General features: G+C 52.6%; 2 protein-coding genes across 2 annotated transcripts in view; one reads left to right on the forward strand and one right to left on the reverse strand.

Moving 5' to 3' along the window:
* The window catches only part of sugt1 (SGT1 homolog, MIS12 kinetochore complex assembly cochaperone), a 68,083-nt gene extending 55,462 nt beyond the window's left edge, over positions 1-12,621 (forward strand). The window contains exons 12-13 of the mRNA XM_077616086.1: positions 3,113-3,285; positions 10,824-12,621. Coding sequence (XP_077472212.1) covers positions 3,113-3,285; positions 10,824-10,925 — 275 coding nt within the window. The 3' untranslated portion in view covers positions 10,926-12,621. The remainder of the gene's footprint in view (positions 1-3,112; positions 3,286-10,823) is intronic.
* A 5,236-nt stretch (positions 12,622-17,857) lies between these two features.
* Positions 17,858-22,285, reverse strand: LOC144085887 (leukocyte cell-derived chemotaxin 1-like). Its single transcript, XM_077615562.1, is given in 4 exon segments — positions 17,858-18,490; positions 20,747-20,887; positions 22,012-22,152; positions 22,277-22,285. Coding segments are annotated over 4 exon segments (414 nt in total). The 3' UTR covers positions 17,858-18,367.
* Positions 22,286-22,501: the final 216 nt, after the last annotated feature.

Genomic DNA, 22,501 nt, shown 5'->3' on the forward strand with positions numbered 1-22,501 from the left:
AATTGCTGAATGGAATAATCATTTATACAGCCAATATATTTTGAAATGTGTAAGTGTACAAACAGATTAGCCAGTGTGGGCAGCCAGATCATCATCTTGCTATGTTTGCTCCTGTCACATTTCAACATATTTTGGTATTCTATTTTATGAGATCACGAAACTATGGCCGCATCTCATCTCATCGCATCTTCTCCCGCTTTATCTGAAGTTGGGTCGCGGGGGCAGCAGCTTCAGCAGGGAGGCCCAAACTTCCCTCTCCGCAGCCACTTAATCCAGCTCTTCCGGGAGTATCCCAAGTCGCTCCTGGGCCAGCCGGGAGACATAGTCTTCCCAGCGTGTCAGAGCTCGGCCCGAGTCCTCCTCCCAGTGGGACGTGCCCGGAACACCTCCCGGGGAAGGCTTTCAGGGGGCTTCCTGATCAGATGCCTCAGCCAACTCATCTGGCTCCTCTAGATCTGGAGCAGTAGCGGCTCTACTCCAAGCCCCTCCCGGATGACCAAGCTTCTCACCTTATCTTTAATAGAGAGTCCGGACATCCTGCGGAGGAAATTTATTACAGCCGCTTATATCTGGCATCTCGTTCGTTCGGTCACGACCCACTGCTACCAGGGTAGGAATGTAGATCGACCGGTAAATAGAGAGCCTCGCCTTTTGGCTCAGTTCCTTCTTCACCACGACAGACCGGTCAGTGCAGAGTCTGCTAGTCTGTCACTCTGCACCTACGTGCCTGTCGATCTCCAGTTCCATTCTTCCCTCGCTTGTGAACAAGACCCCAAGGTACTTAAACCCCTCCACCTGGGAAAGGAACAGATCCCCGACCCGGAGGGCATGCTACCTTTTTCCGACTGAGGACCATGGTCTCAGATTTGGAGGTGCTGATTCTCATCCCGACCGCTTCACACTTGGTTGAGAATCGTTCCAGCGAGAGTTGGAGATCAAGACTTGATGAAGCCAACAGAACCACATCATCCGCAAAAAGTAGGGATGCCTTACTGAGGCCACCAAACCGGAACCCCTCAACGCAACGGCTGCGCCTAGATATTCTGTCCATAAAAGTGAACAGAATTGGTGACATAGGCCAACCGTGATCTGACTTACTGCCGGCTACACGGACCAGACTCTGACACCGGCCATTAAGGGACCGGATTCCGTGTAACAGGGGTTCCGGAACCTCATACTCCCGGGGGACACGGCCGAATGCCTTCTCCAAGTCTACAAAGCAAATGTTGGGCCAACTCCCAATCCTTACCCCCTTCCCCCTTCTGAGACGTCGCATGGTGGCATGGTGGACCAACATTTCTTTGAAGCAACCCGGAATTCGTTCTCCATGACCTCACAGAGCTCCTCCCATGCCCGGGTTTTTCCTAATGAAATGCTTGGCCACCTGATGCCCGTCAACTACCTCTGGAGTCCCATGGGCCAAAAGTGCCAGATAGGACTCCTTTTTCAGCCTGACGGTGTCCCTTACCGCCGGTGCCCACCAGCGCGTTCTGGGATTTCCGCCACGACAGGCACCGACCACCTTGCGGTTACAGCTCTGGTATGCTGCCTCAGCAACAGAAGCGCGGAACATGGTCCACTCGGACTTAATGTCCCCCGCCTCTTCCCGGACATGAGAGAAACTCTGCCGGAGATGGGAATTGTTACTCCTTCTGACAGGGGACTCTGCCAGGCGTTCCCAGCAGACCCTTACATTTGGGTCTCCTGGGCCGCACGGACATCTGTCTCCACCATCAGAGCCAACTCACCACCATGTGGTGATCGTTGACAGCTCCGCCCCTCTCTTTACTCGTGTCCGAGACATGCGGCTGTAGGTCCGATGAGACGACCACAAAGTTGATCATGAAACTGCGGCCGAGGGTGTCTTGGTGCTAAGTGCACATACAGACACCCTTTATGCTTGAACATGGTGTTCATTATTGTCAATCCTCGACGAGCGCAGAAATCCAACAATAGAACACCACTCGGATTCTCATCAGGGGGCCGTTTTTCCCAACACTCCCCTCCAGGTCTCACTGTCATTGCCCACATGAGCATAGAAGTCCCCCAGCAGAACGATGGAGTCCCCCGAATGGGCACTCTCCAGCACCCCTTCCAAGGACTCTAAAAAGGGTGGGTACTCTGAACTGCCACTTGGTGCATACGCACAAACAGCAGTTAGGTCCTGTCGCCCCACCCGAAGACGGGTGGGATGCTACCTCTTGTCCACCGGGGTAAACCCCAATGTACTGGCACCGAGCCAGGAGGCAACAAGTATCCCCACACCCGCTCGGCGCCACTCACCGTGAGCAACTCCAGAGTGGAAGACTGTCCAACCCCCCTTGAGAGGAGTGATACCGGAACCCAAGCTGTGTGTAGAGGTGAGCCTGACTATGTCGAGCCGGAATTTCTCTACCTCGCACACTAGCTCAGGCTCTTTCCCAACAAGAAAGGTGACATTCCACATCTCAAAAGCTAGTTTCTGCAGCCGGGGATTGGACCGCCAAGGATCTCACCTTTGGCTGCCACCCATCCGATGCACCTGACCTCCGGGCCTGGCTCCAGAGTGGGGCCCCGGTGACCCGCGTCCGGGCAAGGGAAGACGTCGTCCAATAATGTTGCTCATTATAAGATGTCTTCTGAGTCATGCTTTGTCTGGTCCATTACCTCAGACCAGTTTGCCATGAGTGACCCTACCAGGGGCACAAGGCCCCAGACAACATAGCTCCAAGGATCATTGGGACACACAAACCCGAACCACCATGATAAGGTGATGACTCATTGGGGGGACTATGGCCGCACTTGCCCCCAATATGCCTACTGTCTATTTTATACCCTATTTATTCAAATCTACGTCTGGATTACATTCATCGCCCTTCCAAGTTATTTGTTATTGTAGCCTTGCAGAATATATTCTAATCAAAAGTACTTAATCCCTCTCAAATTGAAAGGCAAAGGGGGACTGTAAAACATTTGAAAAACCCACACTAGTACGACAAACTTTTAGAAGATCAAAACTGACTGAGTTGAGAGATATGGTTCAAGCAATGAATAATTCCTGTGTCCTTGAGGAATGTTTTACCTTTGCTTAGTTTTGCAGAACCTAATTTCTAAATTGTATTTTCATTAACAGATCAGTGCTTGACAATGATCCACCAAGGCCGCAAATGGGACAAGATGGTGGTGGACATTAGTGAGGAGGAGAAAAATGAGAAATTGGAGGGTGATGCAGCACTCAACCAGCTCTTTCAGCAAATCTATGCCGATGGCTCGGACGAGATACGCCGTGCTATGAACAAGTCTTTCGTGAGTGTCTCTCCTTCCCTGTATGTCTCGTTGTTTTTTAAGCCTGCAATAAATAATCAACTATTTTCCGCACAATAAGGCACACTTAAAAGCCTTCATTTTTGTGTGTGTGGGGGGGTATGTATGTGTGTATGTATATGTATATATATATATATATATATATTGATTTTTTTCTTAATGTTTCCACTCGCTTTCTGTCTTTGTAAATAATAATAATCGGACATAGGCCCTGTCGTCATCATCAACAACAAAAAAGCCTACTTGTCATCACACCCACAAACTGCGTATGACGAAATTGGTGGTGCTTCTCCATAAGCTGCGTTTACTCGGCAAAAGACCTAAATAAGTGATAGTTACGGACTTGTAATTTGGCATTCTGCTGTTATGGATACAGGTCACTTACCTCTCACTGTCTTTGACTTACCTTCAGTCAGCTAGTGGGAGGCAGATCACCACCCAAACATCTTTTCATATTACCTCAGAAGGGAATGTGTGTTGTGTTACCGCAAATTTAGAGTTCTGATGGATGTGGGGAAAAAACTGTCCTTAAGCCTATTTGTCCGTACTTTGTGGGACCTATAGCGTCTGCCAGAGGGCAGCAGCTGGAACAGATTGTGACCAGGTTGGTAAGGGTCCCCTATGATGTTCCTGGCTCTGCTGAGGTAACGAGGGCTGGCAATGTCTTCCAGTGAGGGCAGAGAGCAGCCGACAATCCTCTGGGCAGTGTTAATCACTTTCTGTATGGCCTTTTTGTCTGCCGCCGTGCTTCCAGCGTACCACACTGTGATGCAGTACGCCAGGATGCTCTCTACAGTGGTTCTATAGAAGGTTATCAGAAGCTTGGTGCCCAAGTTGTTCTTCCTAAGTACCCTGAGGAAATGGAGTCGTTTCTGAGCCTTCTTCACTATTGCTGTGATGTTTGTAGACCATGAGAGCTTATCCGTGACGTGGACCCCCAGGAATTTAAAGGACTGGACCCTGTCTACATATACTCCATTTATGAGGAGTGGGGCCAGATCTGTGCCGTGTTTGCGAAAGTCCAAGATTATTTCTTTAGTTTTCGTGGTGTTCAGTGTGAGATTGTTCACCGAGCACCACGAAGACAGTTTGTTGAGACATCTCTGTAGGCCGACTCATCCCCTCCTGAGATGAGTCCGACCACAGTGGTGTCGTCAGCGAATTTGATGATGGCGTTAGACTGGTGGGTGGGTGTGCAGTCGTATGTGTACAGGGAGTACAGAAGAGGACTCAGTACACAGCCTTGAGGGGAGCCCGTGCTCAGTGTAATGGAGGAAGAGAGGTGGGGACCAAGTCTAACAGTTTGTGGTCGGTTGGTCAAGAAGTTCTTTATCCAGCAGCAGATTGAAAAGGATAGTCCAAGGTGGGAGAGTGTGTCAGTCAGAATGTCTGGTTTTATGGTGTTTAAGGCTGAGCTATAGTCAATGAAAAGCATCCTCGCGTAGTTCCCATGGTGTTCCAGGTGGCTCAGTGCTGTATGTAGAGCAATGGCAATAGCATCTTCAGTGGACCTGTTTGCTCTATAAGCAAACTGGTGAGGGTCAATTGAGGGAGGGATTGTATTCCTGATATGGCGGGCTACCAACTTTTCAAAGCACTTCATGATCACAGGCGTGAGTGCAACAGGCCTATAATGTTTCATGCTGTCAATGGTTGGCTTTTTGGGGACAGGGATAATGGTGGCCGATTTCAGACAGGATGGAATGATGGATTGTTGCAGGGAACAATTGAAAATTTTTGTGAAGACTCCAGCCAGCTGGTCTGCACAGGCTTTGAGTACCTTCCCAGGCACTCCGTCTGGGCCAGCAGCCTTCCTGGTGTTAACAGACTTCATTACCAGTCTCACTTCCTGTTTCCGGAACGTCAGTGTATTGCTGCAGGATGGTGGTGGGGGTGTTGAGACTGGGTCTGATGGAAAGTAAAGCGTCCGTATAGTCCTGGAGGTTGTCGTGTTCAAAGAGTTCCCAGTTGGTGCGGAAAAAAACAGTCCTGCAGCTGAGAAAGTGCGTCTTCGGGCCAAGTTTTTATTATCTTTATTTGTGGCATTGTTTGCCTCCGGAGTGGAGTGTAAGCGGGGGTGAGAGATAGGCAGAGGTGATCTGATCCAGCTAGGTGAGGGGGAAGTGGCTTTATAAGCATGTTTGATGTTAGAATAGACATGGTCAAGAGTTTTGTCTCCTCTAGTATTACAATTTACGTATTGAATAAACTTAGATAAAAGTCTTTAAACACGCCTTGTTGAAATCACCAGCGACAATAAAAACTCCATCGGGGTGGTCAAAGGATTTTGTTGGCATTTTCCAAATGTTTGCTTTTTTTCTTCTTTAAAACACACGATAGTTTCATTTATGCCAAAATGGTGTGCTAGATGGGCATACTTATTGCCCCCCTTTAGCATATCTAGCAATGTCACTTGTTTTCTAGAGGGCATTGGATGCCTTAGATTGCCTAGGACGGATAGGTGGCATTTCCAAGGGTGATTCGAAATCCAAACAAAGCTAGAGTAGGCTCGGCATAGTCTTCGTCCACGAGGTTATATGCGCGATGTAAAATCCGAGCAGAAAGGGTCGTCCTGCAAGAAAGGGTCTTGCTGCAAGAAAGGGTCGTGTTGCAAGAAAGGGTCGTGCTGCAAGAAAGGGTCGTGCTGCAAGAAAGGGTTGTCCTGCAAGAAAGGGTTGTCCTGCAATAAAGGGTTGTCCTGCATGTAAGGGTTGTTACTCACCGGACAACCCTTCCCCACCGGCCAACCCTTATAAGATAATAGACTGCCCTAGCGCGGTGATGGGGACTCCTGTCAGGTTAATACATTCTTTGGCTTAGAACAGTGTTTCTCGATTATTTTCTGTTGCGCTCACCAAAGGAAGAATTTAATTATTTGCGCCCAACCCCCCCCCCCCCAACCAAAAATAGTAGTTTTATATAAAATTCTCACTAACTCCCTGAGCAAACTCTGACAGTAAGCACACCACTGCTATCCACCAAGTAAATGTGCAATGACACTTTGTATTCTAGTCTGGTTAAAAGTATGTTTCTTAAATTAAAAGCTCCCAGGGAGGCCTATCTCATTGAGAGTCCCGAGTGTTGGAAGACACAACCATGAGAGTCCCGAGTGTTGGAAGGAAGACACAACCTTGAGAGTCCCGAGTGTTGGAAGACACAACCTTTATATTGGAGAGGAGGTTTAGGGGTGTATCTTCATGCTGACTCCGCCCTTCAGACAGCTGGGATCCACTGACGCTGTGGTTATTGATAGTTTTTGCTGATGATGATGCAAGCTGGGCTGAGTGCTGTACACCAAGTCAGTAAATAAAAAAATAAAATAAAATCAGACTTAGGCTTGTCATCATCATTGACTAGACAAAAGCCTAATTGTGATCATACCCAGCTGCGTATGACGAAATTGAAAGTGCTTCTCCACAAAGTGCGCTTTTCTCAGGCAAGAGCCCAACCAAGCGATAGTTTCAGACTTGCTGGCATTCTGCCGTGATGGATACATCGCATCACCTCCCGAGCGCAACCAACTCCCGGCGACTGCGAAAAGGTTTGCCTCACCGATGCCAACAAAGAATAAAATGGATCACTTACCTCCCACTGTCTGCCTACTTACCTAGTCAGCCAGCAGGAGGCAGATCGCCGCCCAACGTCCATGTTTCCTCACCCCGAAGTTGTTACACAGAGGGGATTGTGTGTCGTGCTACTGCAATTTAGAGTCCTGATGGCTGTGGGAAAGAAGTTGTCCTTAAACCTCTTTGTCCGTGCCTTGTGAGACCGGTAGCGCCTGCCGGAGGGAAGCAGCTGGAACAGGTCGTGACCAGGGTGGTCCGGGTCCCCAACAATGTTCCCGGCTCTGCTGAGGTAACGAGGGCTGGCAATATCTTCCAGTGAGGGCAGAGAGAAGCCGACGATCCTCGGGGCAGTGTTGATCACTCTCTGCATGGCCTTTTTGTCTGCTGCCGTGCTTCCAGCGTACCACACTGATGCCGTATGCCAGGATGCTCTCCACAGTGACTTTATAGAAGGTTACCAGAAGCTTAGTGTCCAAGTTGTTCCTCCTGAGTACCCTCAGGAAATGGAGTCGTTTCTGGGCCTTCTTCACTATTGCTGTGGTATTTGTGGACCAGGAGAGCTTGTCCGTGAGGTGGACCCCCAGGAATTTAAAGGACTGGACCCTGTCTACACGAACTCCATTTATGAGGAGTGGGGCCAGATCTGTGCTCTGTTTGCGGAAATCCAGGATTATTTCTTTAGTTTTTGTGTTGTTCAGTGTGAGGTTGTTCATCAAGCACCACGAAGACAGTTTGTTGACCTCGTCTCTATAGGCCGCCTCATCCCCTTCTGAGATGAGTCCGACCACAGTAGTGTCATCAGCAAATTTGATGATGTAGTTGGACTGGTGGTTTGGTGTACAGTCAAAAGTGTACAGGGAGTACAGAAGAGGAAGAAAGGTGGGAACCAAGTCTAACAGTTTGTGGTCGGTTGGTTAGGAAGTTCTTTATCCAACAGCAGATGGAGGAGGATAGTCCGAGGTGGGAGAGTTTGTCAGTCAGAATGTCCGGTTTCATGGTGTTGAAGGCTGAGCTATAGTCAATGAAAAGCATCCTCACGTAATTCCCATGGTGTTCCAGGTGGCTCAATGCTGTATGTAGAGCAATGGTAATAGCATCCTCAGTGGACCTGTTAGCTCTATAAGCAAACTGGTGAGGGTCAACTGAGGGAGAGATTGTATTCCTGATATGGCGGGCTATCAATTTTTCAAAGCACTTCATGATCACAGGCGTGAGAGCAACAGGCCTATAATCATTCATGCTGTCGATGGTTGGCTTTTTGGGGACAGGGATAATGGTGGCAGATTTCAGGCAGGATGGAATGATGGATTGTTGCAGGGAACAATTGAAGATTTTTGTGAAGACTCCAGCCAGCTGGTCAGCACAGGCTTTGAGCACCTTCCCAGGTACTCCATCAGGTCCAGCAGCCTTCCTGGTATTCACAGACCGCATTTCCAGTCTCACTTCCTCTTCCTGGAACTTCAGTGTATTGCTGCAGGGCAGTGGCAGGGGTGTTGAGACTGGGTCTGATTTGTCAGTCTCAAAGCGGCCAAAGAAACGGTTCAGTTCCTCCGCTAGTGAGGCATCTGCGTTAACAGACATATTATTGTTATTGTAGTTGGTAATATGTCGTATCCCCTGCCACATCTTCTTTGGGTTATTTTCTGTGAAGTGCTCCTCAATTTTCTTAGTATATTCTGCCTTGGCCTTTTTAATGCCTCTTTTCAGCTCAGCTTTGGCAGCTCTATATTTCATCTTTTCCCCTGATCTGAAAGCGATGTTACAGCATTTGATGAGTGCCTGTGTCTCCTTGGTCATCCAGTGTTTTTGGTTAGGAAGAACCTGTATTTGTTTATTTCTAGTGACATTGTCCATGCAGTTTTTTATATAGGAAAGTACAGCGTCCGTATAGTCCTGGAGGTTCTCGTGTTCAAAGAGTTCCCAGTTGGTGCGGAAAAAAACAGTCCTGCAGCTGAGAAAGGGCATCCTCGGGCCAAGTTTTTATTGTCTTTATTTGTGGCCTTGTTAGCCTCCCGAATGGAGTGTATGCTGGGGTGAGGGCTAGACAGAGGTGATCTGATCCAGCTAGGTGAGGGAGGGAAGTGGCTTTGTAAGCATGTTTAATGTTAGAATAAACATGGTCAAGAGTTTTGTCTCCCCTCGTGTGACATTTTACGTATTGGATAAACTTAGGTAGAACAGTCTTTAAACATGCTCTGTTGAAGTCACCAGCAACAATACAGACTCTTTCGGGATAGTCAAGCTGTTGTTTGTTTACAGCCATTAGCAGGAGGTTTAATGCCGTGTTGACGTTAGCATCAGGAGGAATATAGACCGCCGTTACTATGACGACCGTTAGCTCTCTCGGTAGATAGTAGGGCCTACATCGTACTGCCAATAGCTCTAAGTCCGGGGAACAGTGAGTGTCAATGATCCTACTGTCACCGCACCATTCATTATGTATGAACAAGCAAAGTCCTCCTCCTCTGCTTTTGCCTGTTAGTTCCTTTGAACGATCGTTCCGAAAAAGCGTTCGGCTAGCTAGCGATACCGCAGCATCAGGGATTTGCGGGTGTAGCCACGTTTCCGTGATGAGGATAATGTTACAGTTCTTAACAAAGCTGTTGGTGGCAATTCGAAGTTCCAACTCATCCATTTTGTGGGTGATGGATCTGGCGTTGGTCAAAAAGATACTCGGAAGCGGTGCTCGGTGTGGTTGTTGACTTAGCTTAGCAGCAAGGCCCGCCCGACAACCGCGCTTTTGCCTCCTTTCTCTCTGCTGCCTTCGCCTCCTTCGACGTGCTTTGAGTGGGCTGACTATCCACGGAGATCCCGGAGGTCTCGAGATGCCCTCGGGGATATCGTAGGTTCGTTAGTAGTTCGTTGTGACATCGGATATATTGCATCTCCTTCCGATAGCAATTAAGTCGTGACGACTGTAGGAAAAGTTTGACTCGCAGATGTTGGTAAATAACGATAGGATTGAGAAAAGAAAACACCAAACTGGAGAGCAAAAAGCCGTTGCATCCGTGTGCGCCGCCATTTTACTTTACAGTACTTCTTTGAACTGAAACTTCTTATCTTTTCAAATGCCTCCTTCAGTTACTTTGAAGATAAATAATAAAATAATACATTTCTGTTATTAGGCAAGCTCTACAATGACTACTTTACATTATATCAGTCAGTTGTTTAATGTTGCCCCATGAAAATGTATAATTTTTATAAATTTGCTGAAATGAGAGGGGTGTACTCACTTTTTTTTTTAGATACTTTACCTATGAATGAAAACATCAACATGGTAATGATAGGAGATCATTGCTGCGCTCCATTTAGGCTGCTGTTTGCAATGGAGAGCTTACTAAGACAAACTCGCCCATCTCATCAGAACACCGGTTCAAGTGGTGGGGACAGTTAAATGACCGTGGCAGGACGAATCTTGCCTGCGGGCTGTAGTTTAGGGACCCCTTCGGTCATGCTTTCACTGTATAGTGCTTCCAATGTAGAAATCTGGCATTTTGTAGTGTGTGTTATGGTAAGTATTGCTGATTTACTTGCAAACACCTTTAACACTGTAATGTGCACACATTTGCATGGATTCTAACCAAATCCTTAAGTGACAGTGATAAAGACAGGAATACAAAAAAAGTTTCTTCAGTTTAAAAATAAATCTAGTGCTGGTGGTTCGAAACTTTTCTCTCGTTTAGATGGTTACATTTTTTTTGCATGAGCTCTTTTAGAAAAAAACAACTTTTTGTTTTTACCATGAGTCAATTCATCAGTGTGAAGTGCTGACTTTAATCCCACTGAATCTTCTGCAACAGGTTAAGCCCTCAAGTGTTTTCAAATTAATAAAGCTAGTACCGCTGTCGTCATCTAATTTGAGATGTAAGCATAACTAAATTGTAAATGTAATAGCATTATTTCACTGTATTATCGCTTCCCCAACCCCTCTCCTCTCTCTATTTGCCTGTGCAGACGGAGTCAAACGGTACGGTTTTGAGCACCAACTGGAAAGATGTGGGAAAGAGAAAAGTGGAAGCAAGCCCCCCCGATGATGTTGAGTTGAGGAAGTACTGAATTTCCCCCTCCTTTGTTCTCCTCCCTTTTCTCCATCTGTTTGACCTGAGAGTTCTCTTACTAACCCTGCCCGAAGTTTAGCGGAGGGGTTCAACGTTATCCACTTTTCATCTCACAACGGCGCTCCTTCATCGTGGCCACTTCACTTAAGCCATTTGTTCAACCAACCAGTATATATCATTACAGTTCAGCTAAGCGGGATGCAGTTTGGAATTGCAAATACTGATGGGTTGTGATGTAAAGGTATGTTTAGGAAGGCCAAGGGGCATTATCACTATAAAGTGCCTCTGGTAAACATCTGAGCACAGTACCTAGGTGGAAATGTGTTTCCTATATCTTTTCATCATGACACATGAACATGCACATGAACCTGTGCATACACTGTTAAAATAAAATATAAATTCATTGAAAAAATAATAATCTTAATTTAGTGAACAATGGTTGCTGCCTTGAGATTTGAATTGAACATGCTTGTAATTCAAACCTATGATATCTCAAATCATTTTACAATGAAAATGAAGTAAATATAAAGAAATTCTAGCATCTCATGTTCTAATAAGTGGCCAAAACCACAGTTATATCATTAAGATTGGCAATAATGATAATAATCACAGGTGTCCTATTCACCGATATCACAAGGCGCCACAGCGGGTGCAACATTTCATTTCATTGTGTGGTGACCCATGTGCATGAGATTTAAAACGTACAAATGTATTTCTCTGATGCACCGGTCGGTACCAGTGTTTGGGGACCGATGCCCTCCATCAGGGGTCCCCATCTCTGGGCTTTGAAGCCCCATCCAGTCTGTTTTCCATGTCTCCCTCCACCAACGCAAGACATCAAATGATCAACTCATCAGCAAGCTATCCTGAAGCTTGATAACGATCCTAATTATTTGATTCAGGTGTGTTGGTGGAGGGAGGCATCGATAGGGTCCCTCGATGACTGTAGTTGGGCACCCCATGCTCTATATTTTAGATGTTTTAGCTCATTTGAGCTCATAATGTAGACAAAACAACTGACTGCTTTTTTATGTAGTTGCAGCAAGTCTCTTCATATGTTCACGCTAAACCAGGGGTGGACAAACCGGTCCTCGAGGGCCGCTGTGGGTGCAGGTATTTGTTCCAATGAATCCAGCACAGACATTTTGGCAAACCTGACAGCAATTCACTGATTGCACTTGTAGGACACCAGATTGGTGAAAAAGTGTCCTCTTTATGGGTTGGAATGAAAACCTGCACCCACTGCGGCCCTTCATGGAATAGTTTGCCTACCCCTGCTCTAAACCCTCGCCCACCGGCCACACTTCAAATTATCTTCGCATAATCATGGACAATGCTTGCTACCAAGTCTACAAAGCGAGTCAATGCAAAACATGCAGCATTTGTTGTTCCTTTTGCTTTCCATATAGCATGATTATGTCTTGATTACATTAAAAATAAGGAGTGGAACCATGTTAAAGTAAATTGCATTTTGGTGGACAGATGGCTTTTGTGTAGGTACGCCCAATATTCAGATCATGTCAAGAAATCACACGGAGAATTCATGGCCTTTTATTTTGAATACTCTTTACATCAAAAGTATCAAGCTGTAAAATAAGCTCAAAGACCTGAGGAAGAAACGTTGTTTTTGAATGATGGCTCTAAGGTAACTTTGGTATCATTCCAACCGGAATTAAAATTTTCAAAGACCTTTATCACCTCGTTATCATCACTTGTGTAATCATTTCAAGTTTACTATAAATAATCATTTAGATTTTTTAAAAATGATAATTTACATTTATTTTTCATGTTTGCACACCGTAAAACATAACTACCATAAGTGGTTGTACAGCGCATACTTTTTCTGAATAAATTCAAGCTCGGAACATTTACCCTATAAAACCTGTCTGATCATGTTCATATTGGTTTTGCAACTGAGGGCATTGTTTATCACTTTCAAGGTGGGGGGAGGCAGGGGGAGGGAGAGAGGGGGGGAGGCAGGGTGGGCGTGAGCGAGGGCGGGCGCAAGGGCGGGCACGAGCGAGGGTGAGAGCGGGCGCGAGGTCGAGAGAGGGCGAGAGAGCTGGCGAGGGCGAGAGAGCGGGGGCGGGCGCGAGCGGGGGCGAGCGCGAGCGGGGGCGAGCGCGAGCGGGGGCGAGCGCGAGCGGGGGCGAGCGCGAGCGGGGGCGAGCGCGTGCGAGAGGGCGAGAGCGCTAGCGGGGGCGAGAGGGCGAGAGCGCTAGCGGGGGCGAGAGAGCGTGAGCGAGAGAGAAAGTGTGTGAGCGAGAGAGCGCGGGAGCGATAGAGCAAGCAAGAGCGAGGGCGGGCGCGAGCAAGAGCGAGGGCGGGCGCGAGCAAGAGCGAGGGCGGGCGCGAGCAAGAGCGAGGGCGGGCGCGAGCAAGAGCGAGGGCGGGCGCGAGCAAGAGCGAGGGCGGGCGCGAGCAAGAGCGAGGGCGGGCGCGAGCAAGAGCGAGGGCGGGCGCGAGCAAGAGCGAGGGCGGGCGCGAGCAAGAGCGAGGGCGGGCGCGAGCAAGAGCGAGGGCGGGCGCGAGCGAGGGCGGGCGCGAGGGCGGGCGCGAGCGAGGGCGGGCGAGGGCGAGCGAGAGCGGGCGAGCGAGAGCGGGCGAGCGAGAGCGGGCGAGCGAGAGCGGGCGAGCGAGAGCGGGCGGGCGCGAGGGAGGGCGGGCGCGAGGGAGGGAGGGCGGGCGCGAGGGAGGGAGGGCGGGCGCGAGGGAGGGAGGGCGGGCGCGAGGGAGGGAGGGCGGGCGGGCGGGCGCGAGGGAGGGAGGGCGGGCGGGCGCGAGGGAGGGAGGGCGGGCGGGCGCGAGGGAGGGAGGGCGGGCGGGCGCGAGGGAGGGAGGGCGGGCGGGCGCGAGGGAGGGAGGGCGGGCGGGCGCGAGGGAGGGAGGGCGGGCGGGCGCGAGGGAGGGAGGGCGGGCGGGCGCGAGGGAGGGAGGGCGGGCGGGCGCGAGGGAGGGAGGGCGGGAGGGAGGGCGGGCGGGCGCGAGGGAGGGAGGGAGGGCGGGCGGGCGCGAGGGAGGGAGGGCGGGCGGGCGCGAGGGAGGGAGGGCGGGCGGGCGCGAGGGAGGGAGGGCGGGCGCGAGGGAGGGAGGGCGGGCGCGAGGGAGGGAGGGCGGGCGCGAGGGAGGGAGGGCGGGCGCGAGGGAGGGAGGGCGGGCGCGAGGGAGGGAGGGAGGGCGGGCGGGCGCGAGGGAGGGAGGGAGGGCGGGCGGGCGCGAGGGAGGGAGGGAGGGCGGGCGGGCGCGAGGGAGGGAGGGAGGGCGGGCGCGAGGGAGGGAGGGAGGGCGGGCGCGAGGGAGGGAGGGAGGGCGGGCGCGAGGGAGGGCGGGCGCGAGGGAGGGAGGGCGGGCGCGAGGGAGGGAGGGAGGGCGGGCGCGAGGGAGGGAGGGAGGGCGGGCGCGAGGGAGGGAGGGAGGGAGGGCGGGTGGGCGCGAGGGAGGGAGGGAGGGAGGGAGGGCGGGCGGGCGGGCGCGAGGGAGGGAGGGAGGGCGGGCGGGCGGGCGCGAGGGAGGGAGGGCGGGCGGGCGCGAGGGAGGGCGGGCGGGCGCGAGGGAGGGCGGGCGGGCGGGCGCGAGGGAGGGCGGGCGGGCGCGAGGGAGGGAGGGCGGGCGGGCGGGCGCGAGGGAGGGCGGGCGGGCGGGCGCGAGGGAGGGCGGGCGGGCGCGAGGGAGGGAGGGAGGGCGGGCGCGAGGGAGGGAGGGAGGGCGGGCGGGCGCGAGGGAGGGAGGGAGGGCGGGCGGGCGCGAGGGAGGGAGGGCGGGCGGGCGCGAGGGAGGGAGGGAGGGCGGGAGGGCGGGCGGGCGTGAGGGAGGGAGGGAGGGCGGGCGCGAGGGAGGGCGGGCGCGAGGGAGGGAGGGAGGGCGGGCGGGCGCGAGGGAGGGCGGGCGGGCGCGAGGGAGGGAGGGCGGGCGGGCGCGAGGGAGGGCGGGCGGGCGCGAGGGAGGGCGGGCGGGCGCGAGGGAGGGCGGGCGGGCGCGAGGGAGGGCGGGCGGGCGCGAGGGAGGGCGGGCGGGCGGGCGCGAGGGAGGGCGGGCGGGCGGGCGGGCGCGAGGGAGGGAGGGCGGGCGGGCGGGCGGGCGGGCGCGAGGGAGGGCGGGCGGGCGGGCGCGAGGGAGGGAGGGAGGGCGGGCGGGCGCGAGGGAGGGAGGGCGGGCGGGCGCGAGGGAGGGAGGGAGGGCGGGCGGGCGCGAGGGAGGGAGGGAGGGCGGGCGGGCGCGAGGGAGGGAGGGAGGGCGGGCGGGCGCGAGGGAGGGAGGGCGGGCGGGCGCGAGGGAGGGCGGGCGGGCGCGAGGGAGGGAGGGAGGGAGGGCGGGCGGGCGCGAGGGAGGGCGGGCGGGCGCGAGGGAGGGCGGGCGGGCGCGAGGGAGGGCGGGCGGGCGCGAGGGAGGGCGGGCGGGCGCGAGGGAGGGCGGGCGCGAGGGAGGGAGGGAGGGAGGGCGGGCGCGAGGGAGGGAGGGAGGGCGGGCGCGAGTGAGGGAGGGATGGCGGGCGCGAGGGAGGGCGAGAGGGTCTGAGAGCTAGCGGGGGCGAGAGAGCGCGGGAGCGATAGAGCAAGCAAGAGCAAGAGCGAGCGAGGGCGAGCGAGAGCGGGCGAGAGCGAGCGAGGGCGAGAGCGGGCGAGCGAGGGCGAGCGAGCGAGGGCGAGAGAGGGCGAGAGCGGGCGGGCGAAGGTGGGCGAGGGCGGGCAAGAGCGAGCGAGAGAGGGTCTGAGAGCTAGCGGGGGCGAGAGAGTGCGTGTACGAGAGAGCGCGGGAGCGATAGAGCAAGCGAGGGCGAGAGCGAGCGAGGGCGGGTGCGAGAGAGGGCGAGACAGCTAGCGGGGGCGGGCGCGAGGACGGGCGCGAGGGCGGGCGCGAGGGTGGGCGCGAGGGCGGGCGCGAGGGCGGGCGCGAGGGCGGGCGCGAGGGCGGGCGCGAGGGCGGGCGCGAGGACGAACGCGAGGGCGGGCGCCAGGGGGGGCTCGAGCGAGTGCGAGAGAGGGTGGGCGCGAGAGCTAGCGGGGGCGAGAGAGCGCGGGAGTGAGAGAGCGCGGGAGCGAGGGAGCGCGGGAGCGATAGAGCAAGCGAGGGCGGGCGCGAGGGCGGGCTCGAGCGAGTGCGAGAGAGGGTGGGCGCGAGAGCTAGCGGGGGCGAGAGAACGGGGGCGAGAGAGCGCGGGAGCGAGGGAGCGCGGGAGCGAGAGAGCGCGGGAGCGATAGAGCAAGCGAGGGCGGGCGCGAGCGGGTGCGGCCAGGAGCGGGTGAGGGTGGGCGAGGGCGGGCGAGTGCGAGAGAGGGCGTGTGCGAGACAGCCTGAGGGCGAGAGAGCTAGCGGGGGCGAGAGAGAGGGATCGAGAGAGCGGGATCAAGAGAGCGCGGGAGCGAGGGAGCGAGAGAGCGCGGGCGCGAGGGAGCGAGAGAGCGCGGGAGTGAGAGAGTGCGGGAGCGAGAGAGCGCAGGAGCGAGAGAGCAAGCGAGGGCGAGAGAGCAAGCGAGGGCGAGTGAGCAAGCGAGGGCGAGAGAGCAAGCGAGGGCGAAAGAGCAAGCGAGGGCGAGTGAGCAAGCGAGGGCGAGAGAGCAAGCGAGGGCGAGAGAGCAAGCGAGGGCGGGCGCGGGCAGGAGCGGGTGAGGGTGGGCGAGGGCGAGAGAGGGAGTGTGCGAGACAGCCTGAGGGCGAAAGAGCTAGCGGGGGCGAGAGAGAGGGATCGAGAGAGCAGGATCAAGAGAGCGAGAGAGCGCAGGAGCGAGAGAGCGCGGGAGCGAGAGAGCGCGGGTGCGAGGGAGCGCGGGCGCGAGGGAGCGCGGGCGCGAGGGAGCGCGGGCGCGAGGGGGCGCGAGGGAGCGCGAGGGGGCGCGAGGGAGCGCGGGCGCGAGGGAGCGCGGGCGCGAGGGAGCGCGGGGGCGAGGGAGCGCGGGGGCGAGGGAGCGCGGGGGCGAGGGAGCGCGGGGGCGAGGGAGCAAGCGAGGGCGAGGGAGCAAGCGAGGGCGAGAGAGCAAGCGAGGGCGAGAGAGCAAGCGAGCGGGCGCGAGAGGGGGCGGGAGCGAGAAAGAGAGCGGAGCGAGAGAACGGGAGCGAGAGAGTTTTTGGGGTTGATTTTTCTGATTTGAGCAGATTTGGACTAAAGAGGTATAGCTCTTAAATATTAAAAGGAAATGCTGCAACGATAGCGCATCGGCCTCACAGTGGGAGACCTGGGTTCAAATCCAGGTCGGTCCACCTGTTTGGAGTTTGCATGGGTTTTCTCCGGGTACTCCAGTTTCCCCCCACATTTTAAAGACATGCATGGTAGACTGATTGAGCTCAAGTTATAAAATTAATTGGTCCCAGAACTTGTTTCCTAACAATTATATTCCATTTGACATTGTAATCAGCATAATTCATTCCACAATCTTCAATGCTAGCCATTATAAGTCCTTTAAAGTTATAAAAGTATTCCAATTTTGTATGAAATATTTATGCAAATGCATGTACGTATGTATGTTTGAACAAAAACAAAGCAAAAATTCAAGAAAACTATTTATTAAACCATTAAAATGTCACAAAAGAAAACCAAGCAATAACAAATCAAAAGCACCTCACTTTAATCATGCATTCGTTGAAGGGGTTGTTGTAACTCAAATCTCTTTAATTCTCTCAAAGGCACTCATGTTAGTGCCATGTGGCCACGTGATGCTCCTCATAGTGGATTCTCAGGCGCAAGGGCTAATGGGGACACACCTTGCTTATAGAGTGTTGTGCAGTTTAAGGTGTATAACTAGTGATTATGGCTTGCATGACGGCTGTAGAAACTCATTTCAGCATCTCTTCTCATCTCATTTTCTGAACCGCTTTATCCTCACTAGGGCCACAGGGGGTGCTGGAGCCTATCCCGGCTGACTTCGTACCTACCCTGAATTGGTGGCCAGCCAATTGCAGGGCACAAGGAGACAAACAACCATTTACGCTCACAGCTTTGATTTGGAAATAGAACATAATTCCACTTTTATTTTTTTCCGTTGTATTTCTTGTTGGAAAGTGACAACTATTGCAGTAGAATGAACCATGAAAATAATTGAGATAATTTGACATTAGAAGCAATGTAGCTGCTACAACAAATTAAACTTCTGGTAAGAAAATTTTAATTTCATTAGAAAGCATCAGGTTCTCATTAAGATAGACTTATTTATTTTTTCAAATTGAATAATTTTATATTTTGCATTTACAAAGACATGCATATTAACTTTGTGATGATGTGGACCCTAATAATGTGCTTTTGATTCATACAGTATCTCAGAAATACCATGTGATGATTTTCCCTTCAAAGTAACACATTTGTACTCCCTATTAAAATGATGAATATGGAGGTGAAAATTGGGAATCAGGGCGCGACTTATATGCAAGAAATTGTAAAATAAACAATTTTGACGGTGCGGCTTATATGCGAGTAAATACGTTATTTAGAAGCATGTTCAGATACTAAAGCTAACCCACCAAGTTGTAGGTCATCGAGTCCTTGTCAAGACCCTCGACATCAGAGAGACGCGCCTTCACCTGGGTCTTGATGAAGCACTTCTCAACCTCTGAAAAACGGATTCCAGTGATTCCCTGGTGGAGAAAAGCAAGATTTTTTATACCTCCTGTTCAGTCACATGCACTAAAATATCACAATAAACTGTGAAAATGTTTAACTCGGCCCGGCAAGCACGTCGGCCTCACAGTTCTGGGTTTGTTGGTTCGATCCCATGTGAGTCCTCATTGTGTGGAGTTAGCATGTTCTCCCCGGGCTGGCGTGGGCTTTCTCTGGGTACTCCAGTTTCCAGACATGCATAGTAGGCTGGTTGAACACTCTAATTTGTCCTGAGGTATGAGTGTCAGCGTGGTTGGTTGTCTCCTTGTGCCCTGCAATTGCTGGCCACCGATTCAGGGTGTCCGCCACCTGGTGCCCGTAGTTAGCTGGAATAGGCTCCAGCACCCCCCAATGAGTCATCACCTTATGGTGGTGGGGTTTGCGTGTCCCAATGATCCTTGGAGCTTAGTTGTCTGGGGCCTTGTGCCCCTGGTAGGGTCACCCATGGCAAACTGGTCCGAGGTGAGGGACCAATCAAAGCATCACTCAGAAGACCTCTTATGATGAGCAACACTATTGTACTGTGTTTTCCCTCACTCAGAGGCGGATGACCGGGGCCCCACTCTGGAGCCTGGCCTGGAGGAGGAGCATGATGGCGAGCGCCTCGTGGCCGGGCCTAGACCCTAGATGAGAGGGTAGCATCCCTGTGCCTTCAGGTGGGAAGACGGGATCTGACAAACGACACTTCGGAGTACCCTGCCTTTTTGGAGTCCTTGGAAGGGGTGCTGGAGAGAGCTCCTTCGGGGTACTCCCTCATTCTGCTGGGGGACTTCAATGCTCACGAGGGCAATGATAGTGAGACCTGGGCTGTGGTGTTGAGGAGGTCTGTTTTGGTGGCTTCAGTTTTGCATTCTTGCTTTTTGCTGATGATGTGGTTCTGTTGGCTTCATCAAGCCGTGATCTACAACTCTCCCCGGAACGATTCAAATCCGAGTGAGCCGGTCGTATTGAGAAACAGCGTCTCCAAATCTGAGAACATGGTCCTCAGTCAGAGAAATGTGACATGCCCTCTCCGGGTCAGGGATGAGGTCCTTCCCCAAGTGGAGCAGTTTATGTATCTTGTGGTCTTGTTCATGATTGAGGGAAGAATGGAGCGGGGGATTGACATGCAGATCGGTGCTGGTAGATGAGAGGGTAGCATCCCTCTGCCTTCAGGTGGGGAGACGGGATCTGACTACTGTTTTTGCGACTGCACCAAACGGCACTTCGGAGTACCCTGCCTTTTTGGAGTCCTTGGAAGGGGTGCTGGAGAGAGCTCCTTCGGGGTACTCCCTCATTCTGCTGGGGGACTTCAATGCTCACGAGGGCAATGATAGTGAGACCTGGGCTGTGGTGTTGAGGAGGTCTGTTTTGGTGGCTTCAGTATTGCATTTTTGCTTTTTGCAGATTATGTGGTTCTGTTGGCTTCATCAAGCCGTGATCTACAACTCTCCCCGGAACGATTCAAATCCGAGTGAGCCGGTCGTATTGAGAAACAGCGTCTCCAAATCTGAGAACATTGTCCTCAGTCAGAGAAATGTGACATTCCCTCTCTGGGTCAGGGATGAGGTCCTTCCCCAAGTGGAACAGTTTATGTATCTTGTGGTCTTGTTCATGATTGAGGGAAGAATGGAGCGGGTGATTGACGGGCGGATCGGTGCAGCATCTGCAGTGATATGGACTCTGCATCGGTCCTTTGTGGTGCAAAAGGAGCTTAGCCAAAATGTGAAACTATTTACCGGTCGATCTACGTTCCCACGCTCATCTATGGTCATGACCTGTGGGTCGTGACCGAAAGAACAAGATCCAGGATACAATCGGCTGAAATGAGTTTCCTCTGCAGGGTGTCCGGGCTCTCTCTTAGAGATAAGGTGAGAAGCTCAGTCATCCAGGAGGGGCTCAGAGTAGAGCTGCTGCTCCTCAAGATTGAGAAGAGTCAGATGAGTTGGCTTGGGCATCTGATCAGGATGTCCCTTGGACGCCGCCATGGTGAGGTCTTCCAGCCATGTCCCACTGGGAGGAGGCCACGGGGGCCGTCCTCGGACACGCTAGAGAAACTATGTCTCCCGGCTGGTTCGGGAACACCTTAGGATACTCCCAGAAGAGTCGGATGAAGTGGCTGGGGAGAGGGAAGTCTGGGCTTCCCTGGTGAAGCTGCGACCTGACTTCGGACAAGAGGAAGAAAGTGAGATGAGGCTCCAGGTGGGTACTGGTTATTTATTTCTGCATATAAGTGCCCTGAAGAGTTTGCTTACAATCTCAAAATCGTGGACCTCAACGGCTCCTTCCGCTCCGCTGCCAGTGCTGAACTTTTCCATGTTGTTTTCTGTGTCGATCTCCATCGTGCCCTCCTCCACTTTGCCAGTGATGCTCATGCTGTAGTGAACATTGTAGACCTGCATAAATAAGCAAACGGTATAAGTTGCATTTTTGAGGAATTGTATTTGTATATGATCAATCAAAAATTTACTAAATAGTGTAGGGCACGAGTGGTTAGCGCGTCGGCATCACAGCTCTGGGGTCCTGGGTTCAAGTCCAGGTCCACCTGTGTGGAGTTTGCATGTTCTCCCCGGGCCTGCGTGGGTTTCCTTCGGGTACTCCAGTTTCCTCCCACATTCCAAAAACATGCATGGTAGGTTGATTGGACCCTTTAATTTGCACCTAGGTATGAGCGTGAGTGTGCATGGTTGTCCGTCTCATTGTGCCCTGCGATCGGCTCGCCACTGATTCAGGATGCCCCCTGACTCTGTCCCGGAGACAGCTGGGATTGGCTCCAGCACCGCCCGCGACCCTAATGAGGATAAAGCGGTTCAGAAAATGAGATGAGACTAAATAGTGTAAAGTTTATTAATAGTCAGGCTGCAAGAATGTGGCCAGAAACCCATGGCTGTTAATCCATGTAATATCTCATCTCAAGGGGAGAACGTGCAAATTCCACACAGGTGGACATGACCTGGATTCGAACCCAGGACCCCAGAGCTGTGAGACTGACGCGTTAACCACTCGCTCCACTGGGCCGCCTTCCATTTAATATTTGTTCAATATTTCCAATGCATGAAATCAATACCTTTCTAACCAATTAAGCTTTTGGTTTAAAATTGAAAATTCATAGAAAATAAATTACTTCACTCCTTTTCTCACACACCTCTTGCCCCTGGAGCATCAGACGGACCAGAGAAGCAAGCCCCCCTACCCCAACCTCTCCTACCAGGATCCTCTACATATTAACAAGAGCTCCATTCATTCGTGGCCTGTCTTGTTTAACTTTGAACAGTTTTCAGGGACGCCAAAAAAATCCTCTAGTTTGAAGCCTTTCCCTCTGTTATTTCCAATTCCACTGATTCCACTGGCGATATATGTGCCTTTTGCCTTGGAAGTCTTACTGGTTCTGTTTGCGTTTTAAAGCTGCTGTTCCTATTTGCTGCTGGAACCTAATTGAATTGTCTGGCAAAGCTGACTAATGTACCATTAAAGCACCCCATCATAGGACACATTCAACTCATTAAAACAGCTGTCTCACGTGTTTTTCTATATTGTTCCAGAAGTAAAATGCTCCCACGGTCCCCAAGAGGACCAGCAGGCTACCGGCAATGAGCAACGCGATCCCGGCCTAAAGAGCGCACCCGCTGGGTGTGGGCTTCACCGTCACGGCCGAATACTCCTGCAAAAATAATGAGCAAGAATAATAGGTTTTACATACGATGGATTAGAAAGTGTGGCAATTAGTACTTGAAGCAGAAGCCAGTGTTGGCTGAACAATTTTGCCTGAATGAGTAGTTGCTTACTGGAGGCATGAAATGCTGTGCGTCCACCTGATCCTGCCAAAGTGATCTTTCGCAGAGTTCCTGGCCATTACTTGAGACTAACACCTGAGGATCCCCTTAAGACTTGCTCAATGGCGCCATCCCTCACTCTATTTATCTCTCTTCCCCCTCTGCCTCTCTTCCTCTCTCTTACCCTCTCTCCCTCCTCCTTTTTTCTTTCTCTCTCTCTTTTTTCTTTCTCTCTCT

This window comes from Stigmatopora argus, chromosome 12, assembly GCF_051989625.1.
Source record: "Stigmatopora argus isolate UIUO_Sarg chromosome 12, RoL_Sarg_1.0, whole genome shotgun sequence".
Classification (NCBI taxonomy): Eukaryota; Metazoa; Chordata; class Actinopteri; order Syngnathiformes; family Syngnathidae; genus Stigmatopora; species Stigmatopora argus.